The sequence below is a fragment of the Sorex fumeus genome, unplaced genomic scaffold (genome assembly GCF_029834395.1).
Source record: "Sorex fumeus unplaced genomic scaffold, SorFum_2.1 ptg000009l, whole genome shotgun sequence".
NCBI lineage: Eukaryota > Metazoa > Chordata > Mammalia > Eulipotyphla > Soricidae > Sorex > Sorex fumeus.
In genome coordinates, this window is record NW_026606066.1 from 15294635 (window position 1) to 15318627 (window position 23993).

Genomic DNA, 23993 nt, shown 5'->3' on the forward strand with positions numbered 1-23993 from the left:
TTTAAACAGTAAGAAATAATGAATTCCAGCACTGTTCCCTTTGTTACAAAGACAATTAGGTATCCTGTTATCCATTATTCATCACTCTGCCAAACAGAATAGTAAATAGATCTAAGGAAAATAAATACTCTTTACACTAAAGAATTTATCCTTCCAGAATCATGTTGCCTAGTTTCAGATTACACCTTTGAACTGCTTTTATATACCTCTTTCAATTATTCTCTCATTGTCCTGAAGTAATTTTTCAACACTATTTAAAATACTGTTATATGCCTATATACTTATTTTGTCTGTCCTTCAAAGCTTTGTTTATCCCTCTTTTTTTTTCATTTTGGCCTCTGCCTTTTGTCTTTTCTAATAACTAAATAGTAAATATAAATTTTGCCATTATTCTCGAAAGTCATGTTTTACACAGTGTAACTAATTGCCCCAAATACTGTATATTTGAAGACAATTTTAATCTAATATTCAATAACATTAAAGATAATATAGTTTTCTTTAAGAATCATGGAGGTTGATTCCAGTACCACTGAATATAGTAAAATTCATGGATACACAAGTTGCTAACATATAAAATGAGGTAATATTTGCTTATACACATTTCCATTTATCTGTGCTTTTAATCGACCTACATCTTTAAATAATCTGATTATAATGCCAGTTACAAAAAAATACTATACAAATAGTTGTAGTGCTTTTGGAATAATCATAAGAAAAAACTCAGTACAAGTTCAAAGGAGATACAACCATCAGAGGCCTGACAACATAATACTACTTTCAGATCATCATTTGTAACATGCACGTATGCAGAACCTGTAGACACAAAAGGTAACTGTATACAAAATTTTTTAAAAAGTATTTTATTTCTTGATATTTTTAAAATCTGCTCTTAAATCTGTAATTTTTTTAATCGGGGTTAACATAAATTTAGTTTACACTCTTAGTCACTTTTATAGTATTCTTTTTTTGAAGCTCAATGAAGTTGTTTATATCTGGAGGATGGGAAAAATCCTACTTAGAAATTTGTCCCACCTTACACTGGTGGAAGGATGAATGTTGTAACACTATGACTAAAACCTAATCTTGAGCAGTTTTGTAAGTGTCTATCTCAGAGTAATTCAATTTAAAAAATTGAAAATCAAAAAACATTTTTTTTAAGTTTTAAAAAAAGAATTTTGCCTCACCAAAGAAGTTCTTCCTACCATTCGGTTTACTTTCCTTACTGACCCATGTTTTTTTCTAATAGAATTATTTGAATCTCATCAAATAAGAAGGGGATCTCATTAAAATGTCATTTCTGCACTTTCCCTTAATTGAATATTGAGAACTACAAGTGGTGAACAATAGTGAATAAGAATATCATACACTGAATAGTTCACGAATTATAGTAGATGCATTTACCACTTAAAAATAGAAATAATGCTCTTAACCAAAATGAGGTGACATCACTGATACAGGAAGGAGTTTCATGCAAATGATATAGATATTTTTGAGGAGTTGCAAAAGACTGAAAGACAACTACATAAAACAGTATAAAAGTTGTAGCAATCAAATGTATAACATTTGCTTACAAATTTAAGAAAATTGACTATGGTTTATATGGAGCGATAGCACAGCGGTAGGGCGTTTGCCTTACACGCGGCCAACATGGCCGACCCGAGTTCGATTCCTCCGCCCCTCTCGGAGAGCCCGGCAAGCTACCGAGAGTATTCGATATGCCAGACACAGTAACAACAAAGTCTCCAATGGAGACGTTACTGGGCCCGCTCGAGCAAATCGACAATCAACGGGAGGGCCTTTACCTTTACCTTTATATCTTAGATTATTACTAATATTTTTAACTTAGAAAACAAATTACAAAATGTAACTTTACTTCTATGATAAACATCCATAATCAGCAATTCACCGGACATAACTCTCTAAACATGAATAGTAAATATTCAGAATTTTTAAAATTTCATTTCCCTTAACACATTTAAGTCTTCTGAAGTCTGTGTAATGAGTCTAATCATTACACAGAGTCAGAATGATCTGATTCTGAAAGTCATTAATGATTTGTTAAAGTAAGGGAAATTTATCGTGGAATTCAAATCAAATGTAAGCATACCATAGAGTCTGGACCAATATAAAGAGTCATGTGACCAATACCCCCAGCAAAATATAGTATGTCCATCACTTTCAAATGCTTCATTGTCTGTCCAGACAATTTCTACTTCTTCCACCCTATAGCTAACTTATGTTTTAATATCACTATAGATTCTTTCATTTTCCCAATCTTGAACTACACAGAACTTAGTAATTTTGCTATCTTTTTTGTAAAACACATTTTTGAGAATTATTCATGTTTTTATTTATACCAATAGTAAGTTTTTAGTTAATCGGTGATTGGTTTATTGTTGGTAAGTATATCACATTTATTGAACTATTTTCTTATTAAAGACCATTTAAGTTATTTCTACATTTGAGCTATTAAAGAAAGTAAAAAAGCATTTTTTACAAAGTATTTTGTGTTTATATATTTTAATTTATCTTGGACAAAATATCTCTAAGATGCATTTCTGGATCATAAAGTAGGTATGTGGTTTGGTTTGGTTTTACATAGGAACTAAATCCAGCAGTGTAGAGTGGGGCTGGGTACGTTCATTGTGAAGTTATTTTTGTGTTTGTATGGGTTTGGGACTCCCAGGATGCCCCTCTGGCATTTCTAGGTCACAGGGCCAACAGTTCAATATAATTACCTGAGCATGTAATGCTTCTCCAACCCTTAGTACGGGGGATTGTCTAGAACATCCTGGATGTGCTGAGAACTTCTGGAGCTTCATCCAGTAATTCTCTGGGGACCATGACTACCGGGATATAACCAGGATCTCAGGCATGCAAGGCAAAGAACATTCTATGAAACAATGAGGCTGTATACGTAAAAATATCAATCACTGAAGACAAGAAAAGTTGAAGAAGTGATCCAGATAAAAGGAACCTAAAGAAATATATTAACACACAGAACTGAATAACTTTCATTCTGAATTTTTAAGAACATATTGTTGAGCAGATCGATGAACAATGGGAGGACAGTGCTACAGTGTTATTGTCTAAAGAACAATATAGGGTAATTTGTCAAAAAATTCAGAAAATAATGGTATAAAGCAAATGCAAATTTTTAAATTTGATTATTCAACTGTGCTTATGTAAATTAATATCCTTATTATTAGTAGATAAAATACTGGAGTATTTAACTATGAATGGTCATGATCTTGTCAAAAATTATCAAATCTTTCAGTAAATAAATAGGAATAATATAGCAATGTGTATGTATTTTATATAAACAGATAAAAGCCAGCATAGCATTTTGTAAACATAGATGATCCTTAAAAAAATTTAAAGAAACATCCTTTGTAATATTTTCCTAACTTCTCTGTAGATATGAATATTTTTCAAAATAGAATTTTTGGTTGATGATAACAGCAAAGTAAGTTATGAAAATTATTCTTTTCTGTACTTTTGTAAGAACAATGCTAATTTGGCTGCCACCTGCACACAAAAGATAATAGTGAATTTTGCTTTGGGGCTTCTAAGTATTTCTTCCATGCATGACTTATAATTTGTGTGAAAATTGGACCATGGTTCCCTGGAATAAGAAGTTGGAGTAAATGCAGGGAGGGCCTAATTAGTTTAAAAATGATAGATTGATTAGATTCAATAAAAAATAGTTCTGCACTGGTGGAGGGATGGGTATTTGATCATTGTATAATTGAAACCCAAGCACAAAATTTGTAAGTCTACAACTGTACCTCATGGTGTCTCACTAATACAAATTTAAAAATAATATAGTTCTGATAGAAAAAATATATATTTGTCATCCGAATTCATGAAAGACAACTTCAAGGTAAACAGAATAACCCTTCTGAATGCAACTTCCATTTTCTCACACCATGTAAATTATGTGATGTACTTGTGCATATATTTCTATACTCTTTATTTTTATTTAGCAAGTAGTACTTTCATTTAGCAAGTAGAAAGTAGGCTAACTTCTGTAAGTCAATAAGTGTTATAGAGATAAAACAGACCAATAAATATGTAAACAGATGTAAACATAAAGATAAATATTTTTATACCTCCACTTGTTTTGCCTCTGTTATTCGTCTGGTAATATTTTGTTATGTATGGGCAATGATTTCAACATCATGAATAATATAAAAAGAATAGTAACTTAAATCTGGGGGGAAGGAGGAGATTAATAATTACTGTTATTCACAGCTTTATTTTTCCTCTTTGGACTGTAGCACTGCAAAAGCTAAATTTGTTTACAAATCCAATTTTCCAGACAAAGATAATTTCTTTGTGTTTATACTAAATCTGTAAAAACACACACAATATGAGAACACCAGCAATACCACTTTTATTTAACTTTCCTCTATAAAATAATTCATTATTCCTTGTTTTTATATCTTAGTAATGAAAATTTCCTCCTTTTAAATTTGAATAGTTGAATCTGCATTCTAACTCATAAGAAATAATAAGTTTACTTTTATTGTAAGTATTATTTTTTGTAATTTAAGTAAGAATATGGATGGTTTACATTCTGTTTTGATGCTAACAAAACCTCTCTGGGGAGTTCCTTTCACTCAATGCGCATTCTTTAAGAAAACTAATTTTACACAAAAGGCATCTTTTATCATAGGATGGCAAACAGATTAAGAGGTATGACTAAGGTCTGACATACTAGGGGAAAAAAAAGATGGCTGAGTATGCAGCCTATGCACATCCATTGTTTTAACAGATTCCAAGATAAAGATCCTTTATAGAATCTTTGAGAGTTTAAATATCCTATAAAGGATTGCTGGCATACAACAATGAATTCAATCTCTTTTACCTTTAGTCCACTCTGCTCTCATGACTCATTGCAGTTCACAAAGTGGCTGAGGTTAATTCCTTTACTAAAAGCATTCAGCATGGTATTTATAGAGAGAGGCATTGGTAGTCTTTTTTTCACAGAGGTCAGCAAGTGCAGTATTCTTTAGAGGAATTCTGACTCATTTCTCCAGATTGTAAGATACTGTCTTTGTCTACACAGCAAGCATTTTAGGCATTGCAAGAATGAATGGCAACGTTTCTAATCTCATCGGTTTAGGAATCTAAAAATGTTCATAAGAAAAGTCTATAGCATTAAATGTCATGCATTTTCAAAATCTTTAATCACAGTACCAGATATAGGTGTCACTGTCACTGTTCTCCGTTGTTCATCGATTTGCTGGAGCGGCCCAGAAACCTCACCATTGTGAGACTTGTTACTATGTTTGGCATACAAATACTACGTCCAGGGAGATACTCTCAGTAGCTTGCTGGGCTCCTCAAGAGGGGCAGAGGAATTGAACCCAGGTTGGCCAGGTTGGCCGCGTGCAAGGCAAATGCCCTACCCGCTGTGCTCCAGCCCAAATATAGGTGTACTGAGAGTACTAGAGTATTTATTAATCTTGTTTCTCTAAACTTCCATTTTTCCTCAACTGCTGAAGGAATTACTAAGAAATTATCCTGTATTTTAAAAATACCCCCACTTGAAATAATGAGTTATGAGATTATCTTATATTTGGGTGCTTGGATATAAACTTTGTCTTACATAGTAATGTTTCAACAGGTTTGATTTACATAAAATTTCTTTTGATTGTCACTAAATCCTTGTGAAAGGGGGAAATGAGAATCTGAGTTTACAAACACTATGACCTTGGGAACTTTTGGTTTCAAAGCCCATTGTTTTCTAGACTACCATTATTGGAATTAGCTACAATACAGCTAAAAGACAGCTGTGTGCATATACAGAAATGTAAGGGCCCAAGTAACTCAGATTGCAGAAATTTTCAGAGTAATCGTGACTATGAGTTTCAACATTTTAAGATCATTCTAAAAATATTATTCACAAAATTTGATAAAGGCCATAATCTCCAGAATGATGTTCTGAGAATTAACATTTCAAATTTTTTAATAAATATTCCCTAGTCTCTTCCTGCAGTGATGTCAAACACACAGTATGCTTCTCAACTTGATCTCATTTTCTACTTCAATTAATGATCACATATGTTTTCCATTCCCTATAATTTCTCAATAGTTATAGTATACTTACTAGGTACCAAGAGTTACAGTAAGTGCTTTTGGAAATTATAGACACACTTAGTCCTTGGAAATTACTTTAAGATTTTAAATATTAACTAAAGTGCCCACATGACACATTATTATCTATGTTTTGTTTTGTTTTTTTTTGTTTGTTTTATGTAGGAGTACTGCTATTTATTTAGCCACTGATTAGGCTGATTGAATTATGCATAAACTCCACCTTACTTTTTCCCATTTTTTTATAATTTTATTTATTGAACCACTGAGAGCACTTACAAAGCTTTCAGGTGTAAATCTTGGTCATACAATGAAACATCCATGCCTTCACCAGTGCCCATTATCCACCACCAAAATCCCCTGTATACCTCCTTCTCACACCCTCCCTCTTACCTGTAGGGCTGATGATTTCCAAATTTCTCTCTCTATATTTTGATTACATTCAACATTTCGACACCACAACCACCATTATTATTTGGGATTTTACCCCAATACCCAGATCTGCCAAAAAAAGCAATAGTAGACAATTTGTTTTCTATTGCTCGTTATGGATAACATATGATGTCGTGTGGCTGCAGTAGTGGCCATGCAATTTTGAAATTCCAAAATTTTAACACTTAAATCTGGAGGGATTTCTTGCCAAAACCTGCTTAGTTCCGAGATTTGTTCTGAGTCTCTGGGATCATGGCCATTAAGCAGCTTGATCAGGAGCCAGACGTGGTGTGGGCAGCAAACTCGGGGGTCTCGTTAGGGTGGGGAGGAAAGGGCTGGCTTCACCCCTGTCCCATGAGGCCCCGTGTGTCTCGTCACTGCGGGCCCAAACCTCACTGTCCAATGGTCTCTGGATGATGGCGGCCACTGTGCTGCCAATGGGGAGCAGGCAGAGGGACAGCACCCTTTCACCCCTGGAGTGGCTCGAGAACAGTAACCTAGTGTGGGATCTGGACGCATTTCTGCCAAAAGCCGCTGGGTTTCGAGATTTGTTTTTGAGTCTCTGAGATCATGGCCATTAAGCAGCTTGATCAGGAGCCAGAGAGGCTGTTTGTTGGCGACAACTCGGGGTCTCGTTGGGACGGGTAGGAAAGGGCTGGCTCCACTCCCATCCCGTGTGAGGCCCCACATGTCTCGTCACTGTAGGCCCAAACCTAACTGTCCAATGGCCTCTGGAAGATGGCACCACCGAGCCACCTAGGGGGAGCAGGCGGAGGGACTGCACCCTTTCCCCCCTGGGGTGGCCTGGCAACAGTAACCTACAGCGGAATCCGGATGCATTTCTGTCAAAAGCCGCTGGGTTATGAGATTTGTTTCTGAGTCTCTGAGATCATGGCCATTAAGTAGCTTGATCAGGAGCCAAAGAGGTCATTCTTGGGTGGTGCCTCAGGGTCTCATTGGGATGGGGAGGAAAGGGCCAGCTCCACTCCCATCCTGTGAAGCTGCATGTGTCACCTCACTGTGGGCCTAAACCTGACTGTCCTGTGACCTCTGGAGGATGATGGCTAACAGACCGGCAGGGGGAACAGGCCAAGGCACAAAACCTATTTCCACCTAGGGTGTCCCAACGCCAGTAGCCTACTGCAAGGACTGGACGCATTTATACTAGAAGCCGTTTTGAGATTTGTTTCTGAGTCTCTGGGATCATGGCCGTTAAGCAGTTCAATCAGGAACCAGAGAGGCCATGTCTCTAATTTTATAGCTGAGCCGGAGGTGGTTTGTGGGTGTGTCTCCCACATACCTAACTTTTGACTATTTACTTTCTTGGTAAAGTTTTCCGCAAGTTTTTGGGGTCTGGCCAAAGGCATAGGAGCAATTTTGGAGTATCTGGAAGTCTGAAGGCACCATCAAACTGTTGATGCACTCGCCTCACAGGTACAGATTGAGCTGTTTGTGGCACCATACCCCTTTATCTATATATTTTAGTATAAACTCTTGAATAGGTATGGTCTTTGACTTTCACAAGTCAATTCTTCATAGTATTACCATGATATCAGTGAGTAAAAATAATAATAAAATATAATCAATAGAATATTAAATTAAATTTTCAACATTTTCACTTAAGAAGTGACTAAATTGGTTTTGATTATAGAGGAGGTATTATTTCTATTTAGAACAATGAAACTGGTAACAGAAAAGATCACTTTTGCTATATTATAATGTCACCATTTTTAAAGTATCTAGTCTTTCAAAACATATGTTTCCAGAATTCACAAATATATGTTTACCATATATGACTTCTGAAAGAATAAAAATTAAATGTCTGTAATCTCTTTTATTTTATAAATATTACAATATGTTTACATTAGATTGTAATATAAATACTATAAGGTCAGTATTTCTATTCCTTCTTGTACTTTTCAAATTCTTTTATCTGTTATAACTAAAATATCTAAGCTTTTTCTTCTGGAAAATATTTTTAATGTCATTAAAGATTTTTTTGCATACCATGTGTTTACAAAAATACTCCTGCTTATTCATCTATACTTGAGGTAAATTTTCATTTCTGCTGCTGAACTACAGCTCAACCATATTTTTGGTTTATCCTCTATCATGGAATAAAAATCAAGTATTATAATATAAATTCTTATTCCTTAGGAACTTTGAAAACATAATCAACAATTTGCATATTTGTAAATAACTTAATAAAAATATAAACTAAAGTCTTTTAAATGAATATTCTCTGGAGGAAAATTCATCACTGAAATTATTGGCATCCTTAAAGAAATCAGTAATTAGAACAAAATGTATGAAAACACTATTTCCCCCATTGTTGTAAATATATTTAAAATAATTGTGTTGGTGGACATAACATTTCATTAAGATACCTCCAGTTCACCCTTGAAACAAAAACTACAAAAAAATAAATTCTGCAATTTTAGAATGAGGAGTGAATAGATGCTGGCTAGCAGGGAATGTAAAGTTCTGCATCATTAGTGGCATTTTTGTGTAGTCTTTCATTGGGGAGCAAATTCTGAGAGCAGTAATCTGGAAATCCATAAATCCTACTGAGCCTTGGTTAAGTGACATTCATTATAAAGAACACCTGGAGGGAAGACTTGAGAATTGAGTCACAGCTAGGAAGATCAGATTACCAGATCTCTGCATGTCTTGGTTAAATAAGACAGCCCAGGAAGAGAATAATCTTTCCCTGCAGTCTTTTCAGCTGCATTATATAGGGATAAAGTTAGAAGTTTATCCAATACTATCTTGTTTCTGTCGGGTACATATTTATTTCCTCACATGACTGTGTAAATTTGAGCACTTGATGTCACTTACGTATTATCAATGCATTATATTTGTTACATGATGTCTCAGTCAAATGTTTATTATTAGTTTATTACCACTCGTGTCTACTGTTTTGAGTCTAAGCAAAATTATGAAAATGTAAATAGATTTTGATGTATGTGAATTTTCACATGCTATATACTGAATAAAATCTCTCAAGTCTTTCATTGTACCTTACATAGATAAAAAGAAATATTGCAGATAACATAAAGTCCAACAGCACTGTAGCACTGTTCTCCCATTGTGCATCGATTTGCTCAAGCGGGACCAGTCACGTCTCCATTGTGAGACTTGTTGTTACTGTGTTTGGCATATCAAATATATCACGAATGGATAGCTTGCCAGGCTTTGCCATGTGGGCGAGATACTCTCGGTATCTTGCCGGGCTCTGGGCTCTTCAAGAGCGGTGGAGAAATCAAACCCGGAGCGGGTGTAGCGGCCGCGTGCAAGACAAACGCCCTACTGCTATGCTATTGCTCCAGCCAACAGATTTCTAACTAAAAAGGAGAAAAAGTTCAAGGTAAGTAACAGAATACTCAAAAATTGATACTGGTCTCTGATCTGAGAGTTGGAAAATTGCCGGTCATTTCTAATATGAAAGATTGAGTAAAGGTAAAGGTAAAGGTAAAGGCCCTCCCGTTGATCATCGATTTGCTCGAGCCCAGTAACGTCTCCATTGGAGACTTTGTTGTTACTGTGTCTGGCATATCGAATACTCTCGGTAGCTTGCCGGGCTCTCCGATAACATCATTATTAATTATAATTTGCTCTAGCGGGCCCAGTAACGTCTCCATTGGAGACTTTGTTGTTACTGTGTCTGGCATATCGAATACTCTCGGTAGCTTGCCGGGCTCTCCGAGAGGGGCGGAGGAATCGAACTCGGGTTGGCCATGTTGGCCGCTTGTAAGGCAAACGCCCTACCCAAAAGATTGAGTATAAATAGTTTTTGAAAAACCCTGAGTTTAACAGTGTCTTACCTATTTGAGAAACTTCATTACATCCGAGATTTGAAAATACTAAGCACTGTTTTTTTTCCTTGTAGCACTGTCTGCTGTCCCTGTTGTTCATCAATTTGCTCCAGAGGGCACTAGTAACATCTCCATTGTGAGACTTGTTACTGTTTTTGGCATATCCAATATGCCAGGAGGAGCTTGCCAGGCTCTGCTGTGTGGGCGGGATACTCTCGGTAGCTTGCTGGGCTCTCTGAGAGCAGCAGAGGAATTGAACCCAGGTTGGCCGCATGCAAGGCAAACGCCCTGTCCACTATGCTATCACTCCAGCCCTTTTTTTCTTTAAATAAAAATAATTTGCTTCTAGTATTTTATACATGTATTTTCAGGGAGAGGGGCAGCTGTCTACAGTCAAGGTTTACTCCTGGCCCTTGGCTCAGGGTTTACACCAAGAAGTACTCCAAAAATATATGTGGTGCCAGAGATCAAACAAGGACCAGCTGCACGCAAGAGGAGCACCTTGCCCCTACACTTTCTGTCTATATGATTTCCTTGGTAAAGATTCTGGAGGAAAATACAGAATTCAAATAATGTGATGCTATTTGTATTAGTTGAACAAAAATTTTAAAGAATGATCTGTTGGGTCAAAGAAGAAAGTTTTTACATTGCAAACAGCAGACAGCATCCTGGCACCCCAGGGTCTCTCAGATCTCCCAGCCTGCCAGGAGTGATCTAAAGGTGTAGAGACAGGAATAAGCCTGAGCACAGCCTGATGCAGCCAAAATACACACACACACACACACACACACACACACACGTCAAATTTCATTATACACAATTAATGTGTAGTTAAATGCATTCTCTTTTGAAGTATACTTTGAGATATATCAAAGACTATTAGAATTCATATCCTTGTTTTACTCAGTAATTATGTTAGAAGTAAGATACTAAGGGAAAAAAATAGCAGACATGTGAGATGAATATACTGGTTTATTGTATGGCATTAAAATATTGAAAGATAAAGATAATGATGTATCCAGGGCTAGGGAAATAGCTCAAAGGAATGAAACACATACTTTGGGATTTGGTCCCTGTCACTGCATATTATGCTAAGACTCACGCTCTGGGAGTAGCCTCTTGAGCCCTTTTAGTGAGATCAAGACATAAACACAATAATATTAATATTAAAGAGTTACTTGTAGAGTTTTATTAGTAATATGTTGTTTCTGTCAACACAAATAAGTATGGCTGCTTTAATGATTTATGAATCAGTCCATGTTTTGAAATATTAATCATAAAAACAGGTATGTTCTGGAGATAAATTTCTCAGTGAGGAAAACAGACTACACAAGATCATCCAGACCTTGATAAAAATATGGTGCAAGTGTGTAATTGTATAAATATTACAAACATATTACATTTAACAGTGGTTATCTCTTGGATTCAAAACTTTTTTTCTTTTTCTTTTTGTTTTTTCTAGTATTTTGACAGTGGAGTTAAATCACATTGAGAAAGAGTAGAGATATGAAGTCCTTGCTGAAGTGAATTTCTGTTTCACAACATGACTGATGAAGTGTCTGCTGATACCACACAGGCCTTAAAATCTCAATCCATGGCTCAGAGTTAGTGATAAAAATTAGATGTGTTGTAAGTATGAGGCCGGTTATCAGTGTGTGGAAAAAGTAAGTAATTTTACGAGGGTTTGTAAGTATTTTATTATGTGTATTCAATAAGAGAGTGATGGATGGCTTACAAGTTTTAATATATTCTTAAAACACTGACATATCTTTTATTTTACTGACTTGAAGGTGCTCCATAAGATACAGCTGAATAAGCAGACATTAGAAATATATGTGTACGATGGTGCAGGACAGGAGAGGCAAGCAGGAGGGAAACTGGTGACACTGGTGGTGGGAAAAGAGCATGAATGAAGAAATGGGTGCTGGAACACTGTATGACTAAGACCCAATCATGAACACTTTTTAACTAAACATCTTGTGGTGATTCAATTTTAAAAAAATGAGAAAAAATACATGTGTACATTTTTGACCATTTGTCTCTTTCTAAAAACATTAAAGAGGATAATCATTTATGTCTTCTTGGAAGGAATTACAAATTATTAAGCAACAGAATACATTGTTAGAAAACATATGGCAGTCAATTATGAAACTACTCAAGATGCAGTATATGCTGTTGATCTTTACAATTCTCATATTTAACAAAATGACACAGGATGTGGAATAAATGAATTAATGAGACTTCTCTAGAAAGTGCACCTGACATTTTCATCCATGAATAGATGCATTACTAGGGCTTTTTTTAATTTATTTTTTCATTTTCTTTCATTTCCTTTAATGAAATGACATATTCGATATGCCAGACACAGTAACAACAAAGTCTCCAATGGAGACGTTACTGGGCCCGCTCGAGCAAATCGATGAACAACGGGAGGGCCTTTACCTTTAATTTCAAACGTGTTCTAGTAGGAGCAAGTGGAAAATACTAAGAAGTGTGGACAAAATTGGCAGAGATTTTGAGCAGACTATGCTGTAGAGAGAATAGCAATATTTGGAATGAGCTGAAAAGTATGAGGCAGAATGGAGGTAAATGGAGTCAACATTTGACACAAGATGAAGAAAACAGAAGCTGTTTACTGTAAACTAGATGCTCTTAACATCAGTACATTTTATTTTATTTTTAATACTTGTAATATTTTTTTAAATTTCATAATTCTTCCAGAAAGTAAAGCTTCATTGTGAAAAATAATAACAATAAAACAGTTGCTGCTACCATCGTCGATTTGCTCGAGCGGGCCCAGTAACGTCTCCATTGGAGACTTTGTTGTTACTGTGTCTGGCATATCGAATACTCTCGGTAGCTTGCCGGGCTCTCCAAGAGGGGCGGAGGAATCGAACTCGGGTCGGCCATGTTGGCCGCGTGTAAGGCAAATGCCCTACCCGCTGTGCTATATATGTGTACACTTTTGACCATTTGTCTCTTTCTAAAAACATTAAAGAGGATAATCATTTATGTCACACCACCATATGAATTTGCCTTTAGACTTCTAAGAATGGGGTAACTAGTATGATACTTCTAAATAAAAATGTCCCCCTGATCTAAATTGGCCATAAAATATATAGATCAAAATAAGGACATTTTGAGAGTGACAGTATCATTGACAATTACACAAAGATTATCCTTACTCTACCAAAATCCAATGTCTAAGCAGACTTTCACTGTTTAAATACAAAATGCATGGATGAAGTTTACTTAATTTAGTCTTTAGTAAAAATTAAATTAATTATATAACCTCAAACCAACAATAAGTTTCCATGACTAGCATTAGAATTAATTCTAGAGGACGAAGTGAAGTTATGTTTAATTATTTTATCACTTGTAGACATATGGTTTCTGAGCAGAGAGAAATTTATATTTGATATACCATCTTTGTTATCCTCCTGTCATGGCTGTCAGCACTTTAACTTATCTGAACTTAAATTTAAATCTACAATATTAGTTAACCTTTACTTTTCAAGCTGTCACAAAAATAATATAGAACAATTTATATAAAGTGTGAGTAAAATCTCTTCTCATTTCAACCAGGAAGTATAGTTCCTGTGAAGATGGGTGGTGAGAAAAATAAAAAGGCCATTTTGTCATCAACAAGGTGAGGTCGGAGAATACAGTAACAGAATTCACAATGTAGTTAGAAAAATGAGATATTGATCTTGATTCCGTGACTTCCTCATGATACATGCATAATTCAGAATGATGACTTCCGAATTATGTATGCTTATTTAAAAACATGATTCTTGGTATAGGATACAGATTTGCTTAAAGTGGTGTTTCTATAATATAAAAATATGAATAAAAGAATATAAAGTATCTTAAAAATAACTGAAGTAATTTTTTACAAATAAAAAATGGAAACTGTACAATTATAAAAAGATATTTATGAATATATAAGCAGTGTTCTTGAAATCCAATGATATTTTATATACATATGCAATTATAAGAAGATATATATTTTACAAGATTATACATCTATATTCATATGATTGCATATTATACATACATAAATATAAAATATCATTTATTTCAAAGAACTAATGCCTTTTCACTCAATGCTATTCAGAATTTTTTTCTGAAAGAGATGGACACACCAGATGTACACACTGATACCAACAAAGTTGTCTGGGCCAAAGGAATAGGAACACTCCTTTTGATATCAATGTAACTTTGTTCAAATAACATAATTAGGATGAATATTCAGCAAGCAACCTTCATATATTGGTGTACCTATTACTCTTTTCAAAAATCAAGTCAATGTAGATGAGAAAAAACTTATAACAAAGTAAAGTTACAAAAATCAGACACAGACGCACACACAGTGACAAAACTGTAGCTCAACTGATATTTGTTCTTTGGGAAATGAATGGATTAAATGAGTGGACTAAATGAGTGGAGAGCCAAGTCCATGAAGTAAAACCATGGGAACTGAAGTCTGGAGGGTATATTCATATTATCTACAGATAAAGATAAATGCACAAGTGAAGATTAGTTAATTAGGAGGAGTCTAGATGGTACAGAGGCTGAGTTACTTGCCTTGCAAGTGGCTCACCCAAGTTCAATCCTTAGCCTACATAAAGTCCCTCAAGTACTGTCAGGAGTGATCCCTGAGCACAGAACCAGGAGTAATCCCTAGACTTCTCTAGGTATGGCATCCAAGCACACAAAGTTTAGCTGACCAATACAGTTAAAGAAAATGGAGAGATATAGAAGAGTTTCTAGGGGGCAGAGAGATAGTATAGTAGGCAGTAAATTTATCTTGCTGCGTTCAATCTCCGACACCCCACAAGGTTCCCTAATCACATGATCCCTGAGCACAAAACCAAATGTGAATCCTCAACACTGCTGTGTATGGTACATAAACAAACAAAAAATTAACATACTGAATTAGTGGAAGTTTCATAATAAGTTTCTCAAAGGAAAATACACCTTGCACTCTGCACTATCTCACTGGCCCAAATAACTTTCATTTCCATCCTTTCTGTAATCTTGGACTTTTACAGATTTCACAGAATTAAAATAGATATTTCAGGCATAGAGAGCAATGATCTCTGTAAGAAAAAATACCCAGGTTCTTGTCCTAAATCCATGAAGTTACTAGTTTTCTCAAAATCAGTATTTCAACATCAAGCAAGAATTAATAGCCACTAACATCAAAGAATGTCAAATTAAAAGCACTCTTGAAGATCCTTAGTAAAGAAAAAAACAAGTGAATAATCTTTACTAAAGAAAAGGAAGTAAAACAGAAAACACCAAACTCAGCAATGGTAAGAATCTACCTGCTGTCACAGTGAATTCTGACTGGTTTTTCAGGAAGTGAAAAAAAGAAGATAAAGGAAAGTAGGTTGGCTCAGGGAGACTTCCTGTGCCCAACCTGGTGCAACCTCTTTTGAGATTATTATACAAACTCAGTCAAGTAAGGAAATGGTTCTCTCACTCCACAAAATTCCTACTTACAGAGCAACAGTGTTCCCATTTTACTTGGTTTACTTGTATGTCAAAGTAAAATGTAGTGCGAGACATTGTTTTAGCAGAAGAAAGGGCACAGAGGGCTGCCTCAGTCATGATCTGTGCTGATCACAAAGTTTTTTTTTTTAATTTTGTAATCACATAGTTATTAACATTGAAGGAAAAATAGAAAAGCACAGACCAGACAGGTAAATAAGTCATATACTTGATTTTCTTCACTTTCCACCTTTGAAAAGTGGCAGTTTGACTTTCTTAATTGCCCAGTAATAAGATATATTTCTTTACACCTTACTGCTACTTCATTCTATTCTTTGTAGTTCAAACTTTTGTTAAATGCCATAGTAAGATGTCATAGTAAGAGCAAAGCAAAATTGTTTGATAATAACAATAATATATACTTTTTATGAACAGTAAGGGCTGGAGCGATAGCACAGTGGTAGGGCGTTTGCCTTGCACGCAGCCAACATGGCAGACCTGAGTTCAATTCCTCCACCCCTCTCGGAGAGCCCAGCAAGCTACCGAGAGTATCTTGCCCGCACGGCAGAGCCTGGCAAGCTACCCGTGATGTATTCAATATGCCAAACACAGTAACAACAAAGTCTCCAATGGAGACGTTACTGGACCTGCTCGAGCAAATCAATGAACAACAGGAGGACAGTGACAGTGATGAACAGTAAATGAATCTTATTATTTCAGCTTTAACAACAATTGTTAGGGTCAAATGTCATTGTCAATTAAGAATTTTCAAGAATGCAGAGATAATATGTTGCACTAGATATAATATGTCAGTACTATATAACTTAGTGGTCAGTAGAAAAGTTGACTCAAAAACTATCAAGTTAACTTTGAAGAGAATAAAAGAAACTTTCATTTTGGTATTAAAGATTATTACAGACCTAATGAGACTCTTTTGGGGTCAGTGTGAAGTCAAATGGCACTTGAATAACTGCAGTTAATCATTTCTTTTTAATATCTCCTCTCTCTATTAAAAATTTCAAGCCATTTATAAAATTACAGATCATAGATTAAATAAGTCAGCCAATTAGTCAAATAAATTTGTAAAATTTTAAAAAAGGTATATTTAAGAAAGAAAAACAGAGAAATCAAAATATTACATTTCCCTGATAACTTATTTTTCTCAAGATCTTCTGACCTCAATCAACTATTATTCCTTGTTTCCCCAATTCTGCTATACCATTTCTCTTTCTCTTCTCATTCTAATAGAGCACTTATTTAGACCAGGCGCGGATGCTATATTCCAAAAGTAATTAAGACTATCTAAAAGAGTTCAAAATAGATAAAGTTAACTACAATAATTTGTAATAAACTCCAGTTGCTACTCTTGGAGTCAGAACCAAGTGTTTAACATGGAAGAATTTGAATTCTAGAGCAGGCAATGATGGCATCAGAAAGGATTCTAAAAAGAAGTCCGATGATCTGTTTTTGGAAGGATGATAATAATTTCCTTAGAACAGGAGCTGAGTGTAAGTTATCTTATCCTAAGTCCTCACATTATTTATAATACAGAAAGAAAAAGTCTGAAGGGGGGGCAAAAACTCGATGACATAAATGAACATGACTAATGTGAGACTCTGAGTGGTCAAGTAATACTTGTTCTAATATAATATTCTCCAAAAGTGTAGCATAACCTTTAAAAGAAAAATAAAGTTGTCAAGACATGTATAGAAATTGTATTTACTGGGTATATATTATAAAAAAAATCCATACTAGACATAATGCTATGTTCACTTAAGAACAATGAATTATTTGGCATATTACTCGGTCTCTCTGGGGTTAGGTGCCACTCTAATAAAAAGCAGGTAGACAGAGTACACATTAATTCCTCCTTTAATGTTGTTGATACATTCTTGGAAACCACACCTATTATCAAGACAGTTCACAGCAAAGTCAGTTCCTGTTGTAATGTTCTTTTGTTCGAAGTTATTTCAGGTGTGAGGATGTTTTTCATATTACAAAGAAAAAATGTTGAATTGTTCTTACAATTTGAGGACTTCCTGCATATCTATGGTAGAATAGTTGCACTCATTTAGGATAGCAAGTTAATATACATGATGCTTGGTTCAGATAACTCATCAGTGTAGATATCTCATATTTTTTAAATAGTTGTCTAGTGACATCGCAGAGAATGGATTATAGAGAGAGAGAGTGAGAAGAGAGAGAAACTTCAAAGCTCCCCAAAGCAAGATGAGAATGCTTTAACAAGACACTTGGCTGTTGGAGACAAAGTTGGGTTCACTTTAAAACATATTAGGAATGAAATGAGAAGGGGGAAATGTGTAATTGCTCCCTAGATTTCTAGTTCAGATGGCTAGATAAATGTTGGTTTAACATTTCATACTTAAGTTCTACTTTCTATGACTCAGTTATCCTAGGGTTTTCCTGGCTGCTGACTGTCAGCAAATGATTCAGAGCTATTTACAGCTAAATAAACAGGGCTGGAGAGATAGCAGAGGGTTAAGGTACTCAGCTTGCATGTGGCAGATCCTGGTTTGCTCCTTGACACCACATATGGTCTCCTGATCCCCACCATGAGTGATCTCTGAACACGGTGCCAAAGAGTAAGCCATGAATATAGCCATTTCTAGCCCCAAATTCCAAAAATAATAAATACTGCTATACAATCAGATAAAAAAACAGATACAACCTATAAGCCAAAAGAAGCAAGGGAAGCCTATGCCTAGAGCACTCAACAGACTGTCTTTTCAAGTCTCTTTGGTGTGAAAATAACTGAATGGTTATCTCTCAAGCCAGCAGACAGCAGGGCCTCTTTTAAGCAGCAGAACTGCTTAGACGTATGATAGAGGTGAGTGTTGAAAGGGACTGATGAACAGAACCCACCCACAGTTTTTGGATCTGTTATTTTCTCTTGGGACAATACTGAAATAAAGCTTTCCTTCTTGTGTTTTTTGCCACACTCATTTTATTATTAATATAATTGTTCAAATTTAAATCCTATACAGTATTCAGAAATTTGAGATGCTATTAATATTATATTTGTGAAATGTATTTTAAGATTAAGAAAATAATGAACTTCTGTTTGCTATTTCTCAACATTTTATAGAATGGAACATAAAAGTGCATAAAGAGAAAAAGCTAAATGAATGCAACAAAATCTCGGCAAGGTATTCCTTGAGCATTTTAGTTATTATTTACATGCACACACAGAAAATACAGTTTGCTTTTTGTCTCTAAAACTACCATCTGCATCTCTACTGCACAATACAGGGATTATGAAAGCTAAATATTTTCTGTGCCATTAAACATATAAAGATTTTTATTTGAGCCACTCAACATTTTAGTGAAGCAAAAAATGTTTAATTAAAAGTAATTTATTTATAGAAATGTGAGGAGGAAAAAAAGAAAGAGAGAGGGAAAGAGATAGATAGAGGGGTGAAGCAGTATGTGTTCAAAAGAGACTATGGGCATCTACAACTGGGAAAAGCCCTATTCACTTTTTAACTAATGTGGCATTAATACATTCTTACTTACTTATGTCAGAAAATACTGATAGGCAAGTTTATCTTATAGGTCAGGGAAAAAATATTTGCACTAAATTCTAAATTTGGTTCTCTGTATGAAAGTTGCTTCATTTCAAAATTTATTATTTTTTCTTTTAGAAATAAGTTTATGAAAACATTATGAGATTTAGAAGACAAAAATGAACAATGGTCACTCTATAATACAAATAAGCTGACAGCAAAGATCAGACTGTATAATTCCTTTGCATCTTCTACTATTCTTTTTATGTCTAAGCGTTATCTTCCAGGCACTTGGTACACATTTTCACCTTTATTCACCTCTCATGACATCAAAACAACACTTTCTGTAAGCTTTTTCCACATGACTGTTAAGGGATAGTAGATTCAACATTATCAAACCTATCTTGAGTTTCGCTGAATCAAATGTTGCCTCTGAAATATTGTACTGGTCCCAGCATGACCAGTGCCCTATCTAGATCAGGGAACGACTTCCCTCAGCTATTTCTACCCTTTATTTCTTTAAAGCAACACAGAGATAGTAACATTTCTGATTCTTAAACAAAATTGCCATTGTACTATGTCTGAAGGCACAATAGGAAAAAAATGTAGGAACACACTGACCTCTAAAGTACTGCAATTTAATACCTGTTTTCCTACTGAGTTAAGACTTTATTTCCCTTAGAGAAATTTACTTTGATTTTTCTAAATGCTCAGAACTCCTTAAAAATTGAAGGGGGGAAAAAATCACATATCTAAGCATGTCTGAAGTGCTCTAATACTTCAACTAGTTAACTATTCCATTACATGCCATCCAATCAGATGGAAGCAAATTAAAAAATGCCCAACTATTTTTTTCTATTAACATAATTTTAAAACTACGAGAAGGTTAATAACCAAAACAGTTTGCTATTTCTCAATCATTATTACCAAAGAAGTGTTTGAAAAGGAAATGAATTATGCTATTATAATACATGCCCATACTTATATAAACCTCAACATAATTATAGTTTTGTATAATTAGGGTTTTTATGTCAAAAGATTTACAGCTTTATCACCTCAAGCAATATTTCACAGCTGCCAACAATGATTTATGCAATAATGACTTAAACTGTAAAATAGAATCCTCAAAGGATGGGCTGTCAAATATTCTAACTGCAAATAACTAGGTATTTTTTTAAAAAAAAAATGGGATTCCAGTAAACAGAATCCCAATTGTACCTAGTAAAATCACATAAAAAGAGCATGGTAAGAACCATCGTTTCACAATGCTGATCATGAAGCTTGCAATGCAATGAGTCAATGTGAATTCTGCAGAGATCAAAGATTTAAAGTGCATTTAAAGCCACTGTACCACTTGGGAAAATAAGTTCGAGGAGTAATACCATGCTTATATTTTTTCTACTTCAGTATGAATAAATGAAAAAAGTGGACACATACTGTCTCAAGGTTTTGTTTTTTAAATTTGTTCCTTGTACTGTTGCATCGCTATTCATAATCTTGCGAATTGTTAAAGAATTAATAGAGAAAACATTTAATGTGCATACTTAAGAATCCAACCCTGGCAAACCAAGATGAATTAAAAAGAATTAGCAAACTCTTATAAACAAGTCTAAGAAATCTTGTTTCCTTTTCTGCTTTCATAAATGCAGAGTGACCTCCTGATCTCTCTAAAAGGTAAGACATTCAAGGTATTTGAATTTGACAAGCTCTGACTATCTTTGCAGTTGTCCTGTAAATAGACAAATAACACCATGAAGATTCTATTCAAAAAGTATCTGAAAGAATGACAAACAAATAAATTAAACACACCCAGAGAACATAAGTCCAATTATGCTTGACTCTATTTTAAAAAGGGCATTGAGATTAATCTTTTCTCTTTGGGAAAAACAAAACCTAGAACTTCCTGTTTCTCATAATATTAAAAGTGAAGCAAACAACATTTGTCTTTAATCTCAATATACCCAGTCCTTGTAGACTGAGTCACATCTGAAAATGAAGCCAAAAGAAACCATCATCTCCAAAGATTGATTTTGATATACCTAAACAAGCTTTCAAATAAATACTCTTGGTTTAAAGTAGAAAAGCTTTAATTTGTATATTTAAAAAAATCACCCAAGAAGATTTATACTTGTCAGTGTACCACAATTCCACTGCAGACATTTTTATGTTTATTTAATTATTCTGTATGAAAAAAATTAGGTGTTTCAAGATTATTTTATACAAATTCAACCAATTAAACTATATTTTTAAAAACACCTTTATATCTGCAGTACCATAGATAACAACTTCTATTTGAAAATATTGTCTGAAGAAGTGACTCCATAGTCCAGATTTTAAATGATCCATATAGTCCAGATTAATTTTATCCTTTAAATTCTATATGCTGGAAACATCTCAAATGGTCTAGAAAAATAATGTCCACAAGTTGCTCAAAAGAAGCATAGTAACTACAACATAAACTATGTTAACATCAGGATAAATATTCAAAGGGAAATGTCAGGCATTCAAACTGGTCTCAAATTCTACACTGCCAGCATCATATACATACACAAAATAGGATGACTTGCTTCTGTAGTGAGGACAAGTAGTGAGAGCCTAAGTCTAAGAAATGCTTTTAGGACAACAGAACAATTAAACTATAGCTAACATGACAACACTACTGATGGGAAAGTGAGGGAAATAAATACTTTAAAAAACTACATGATAGTCATACAATGTGTTTTCTTTCCAAATTAATGCGAAGTTATACAAACATGTTTTCCCAATAACACTTAGTCATGCATACCCAATCAAGCTGATGTTATGGTACATCAAATAGTAAAGAACTGTATAGTTTATATAATTAGTATGTAGTTATTATATTTTTAAAAGAAGATGACTTAAATTTCCCAGCTGGAATTTGTTTCTGTATCTTACCAAAAAATAGCCCTTTAATGATTATCTATAACACATCATTCATTTAGCAAAAATTCTTGTATCAAATAATCTAATATTTATGTCAACAGAATAAAGCAAAATAAATTATGATGTAATATCAGCAAAACTAATAACATTATCCATATTTTAATTGTTTTAAACTCTAAATTGCCAATATTAACTGTAAAAACTACTTTAAAATGGGAATATCTGAATATTCATACAGGTGAGTTTACATAAAATGTATTAAATATTTAATGAATGCATACTTTAAATATATATATATATTTGAAAACTATTATGAGTGAAACTTTCTTGTGCTCATGCAGCAAGCATTGAAAAAAGGACTGCCCTTGAAGTTGAGATATGACCTTAAGTTTGAGATGTCAGTTTTGCTGCAGTTGTAAAAATGAATACTAATAGTTCCACATATCAAGGTTCCATTCTTCTGTTTCTTATATCAGACAACTCTTGTAACAATAACATTCATTGTTTAATATACACATTCAAATTCTAAAACTAATTTTTAGAAGTTCCTATTATATTTCAATAATTCTGTATAAAAAGAAGCCAAAAAAAGTATCGCCTATCAAAAAGCTAAAACTCACTTAAAATATTGAAGTTATAAATAGTTATAGCTTCAGATATAGTTTTCCGCAGACAATGTCTGGTGAAATACTCTCAGGTAGAAACAAATTAAATTGTTCCGCTCCCTTAGCAATGCAACCAATATGTGATTAATCTTTATATTGTTCTTTAGAAAGGATGGTGAGTAAAACTAATATTTGGCATTTGTCCTTAATAAGTTATTACACTTTTCAAGTATATAGATTATCCCTACTTAGAACACATTTCTTTTAACCAGTTCACTAATGAGACTACTCCTAATTGTTGGGTCCCAAAATTACAATTATAGAGCACACATCTACATTTGAATACTTGAGTCTCCTTTGCATATGGACCTTCTGTGCTAGCTGTAAACATTTAATGTCAATAGAATCAAATATAAGGGATCCTAAATAAGTGAACATTACCATTTTTGTGATAGTAGGTGACCTCCACTTTCCTCTCCTCAGACCCCAACAACGCTTGTGCAATTTGGGCAATATCATGCCTCTTGGTCTCTGGTCCATGAAGAAAGTCACAGGTGCAGGGCTTTTGCATGACATCTGGTCTGGAGAAACCAGTCATCTCACAGAACCCATCATTGCAGTAGATGATGGCACAGTTTTGCACTCTGGCATTTGCAATGATAAATTTTTTATCTGTAAGAAGAAGATTGTAGAGCATCATTTTAAAAGCTTCCATAAGCATCCCATAAACATCAGAGCAAGTTATTGCATAATAGGAGATCTGAAATGCAGGTGTTTTCCAATCTGCTAACTTCCCCCAGCTTTAAAAGCACAAGTAAAACCCTAAATTAATGGTTTTAAGAAGTTTTTACAAAAAGTATTAAAGAATTGGTCTTTAAATTGTGAGAATGTACCTTCCAAATAGTCTAGTTTTCAAGTCCCGCAACTCTCGGGAATACTAAGGCATATTTAGAAAAGCAGCTAACCCACTGACACTTTCAGGATTACATTTAATTGTAAGGTAAATATTTTCAGTTGAAATGGTAAAAAATCCTGCACTTGTCAGGTTTCTTGCATTAATCTTGGTTCTTAGATTACAACTTTCTCAAAGTAGTTATAATCAGATATTAATTTTT

General features: G+C 34.4%; 1 protein-coding gene across 3 annotated transcripts in view; it reads right to left on the minus strand.

Annotated features, from left to right (window-relative positions):
- Window positions 1-23993, minus strand: part of KCNH7 (potassium voltage-gated channel subfamily H member 7) — a 462509-nt gene that overhangs the window by 436975 nt on the left and 1541 nt on the right. For all 3 annotated transcript variants that reach the window (XM_056110382.1, XM_056110381.1, XM_056110383.1), the window contains exon 2: window positions 23320-23550. In XM_056110382.1, coding sequence (XP_055966357.1) covers window positions 23320-23550 — 231 coding nt within the window. The remainder of the gene's footprint in view (window positions 1-23319; window positions 23551-23993) is intronic.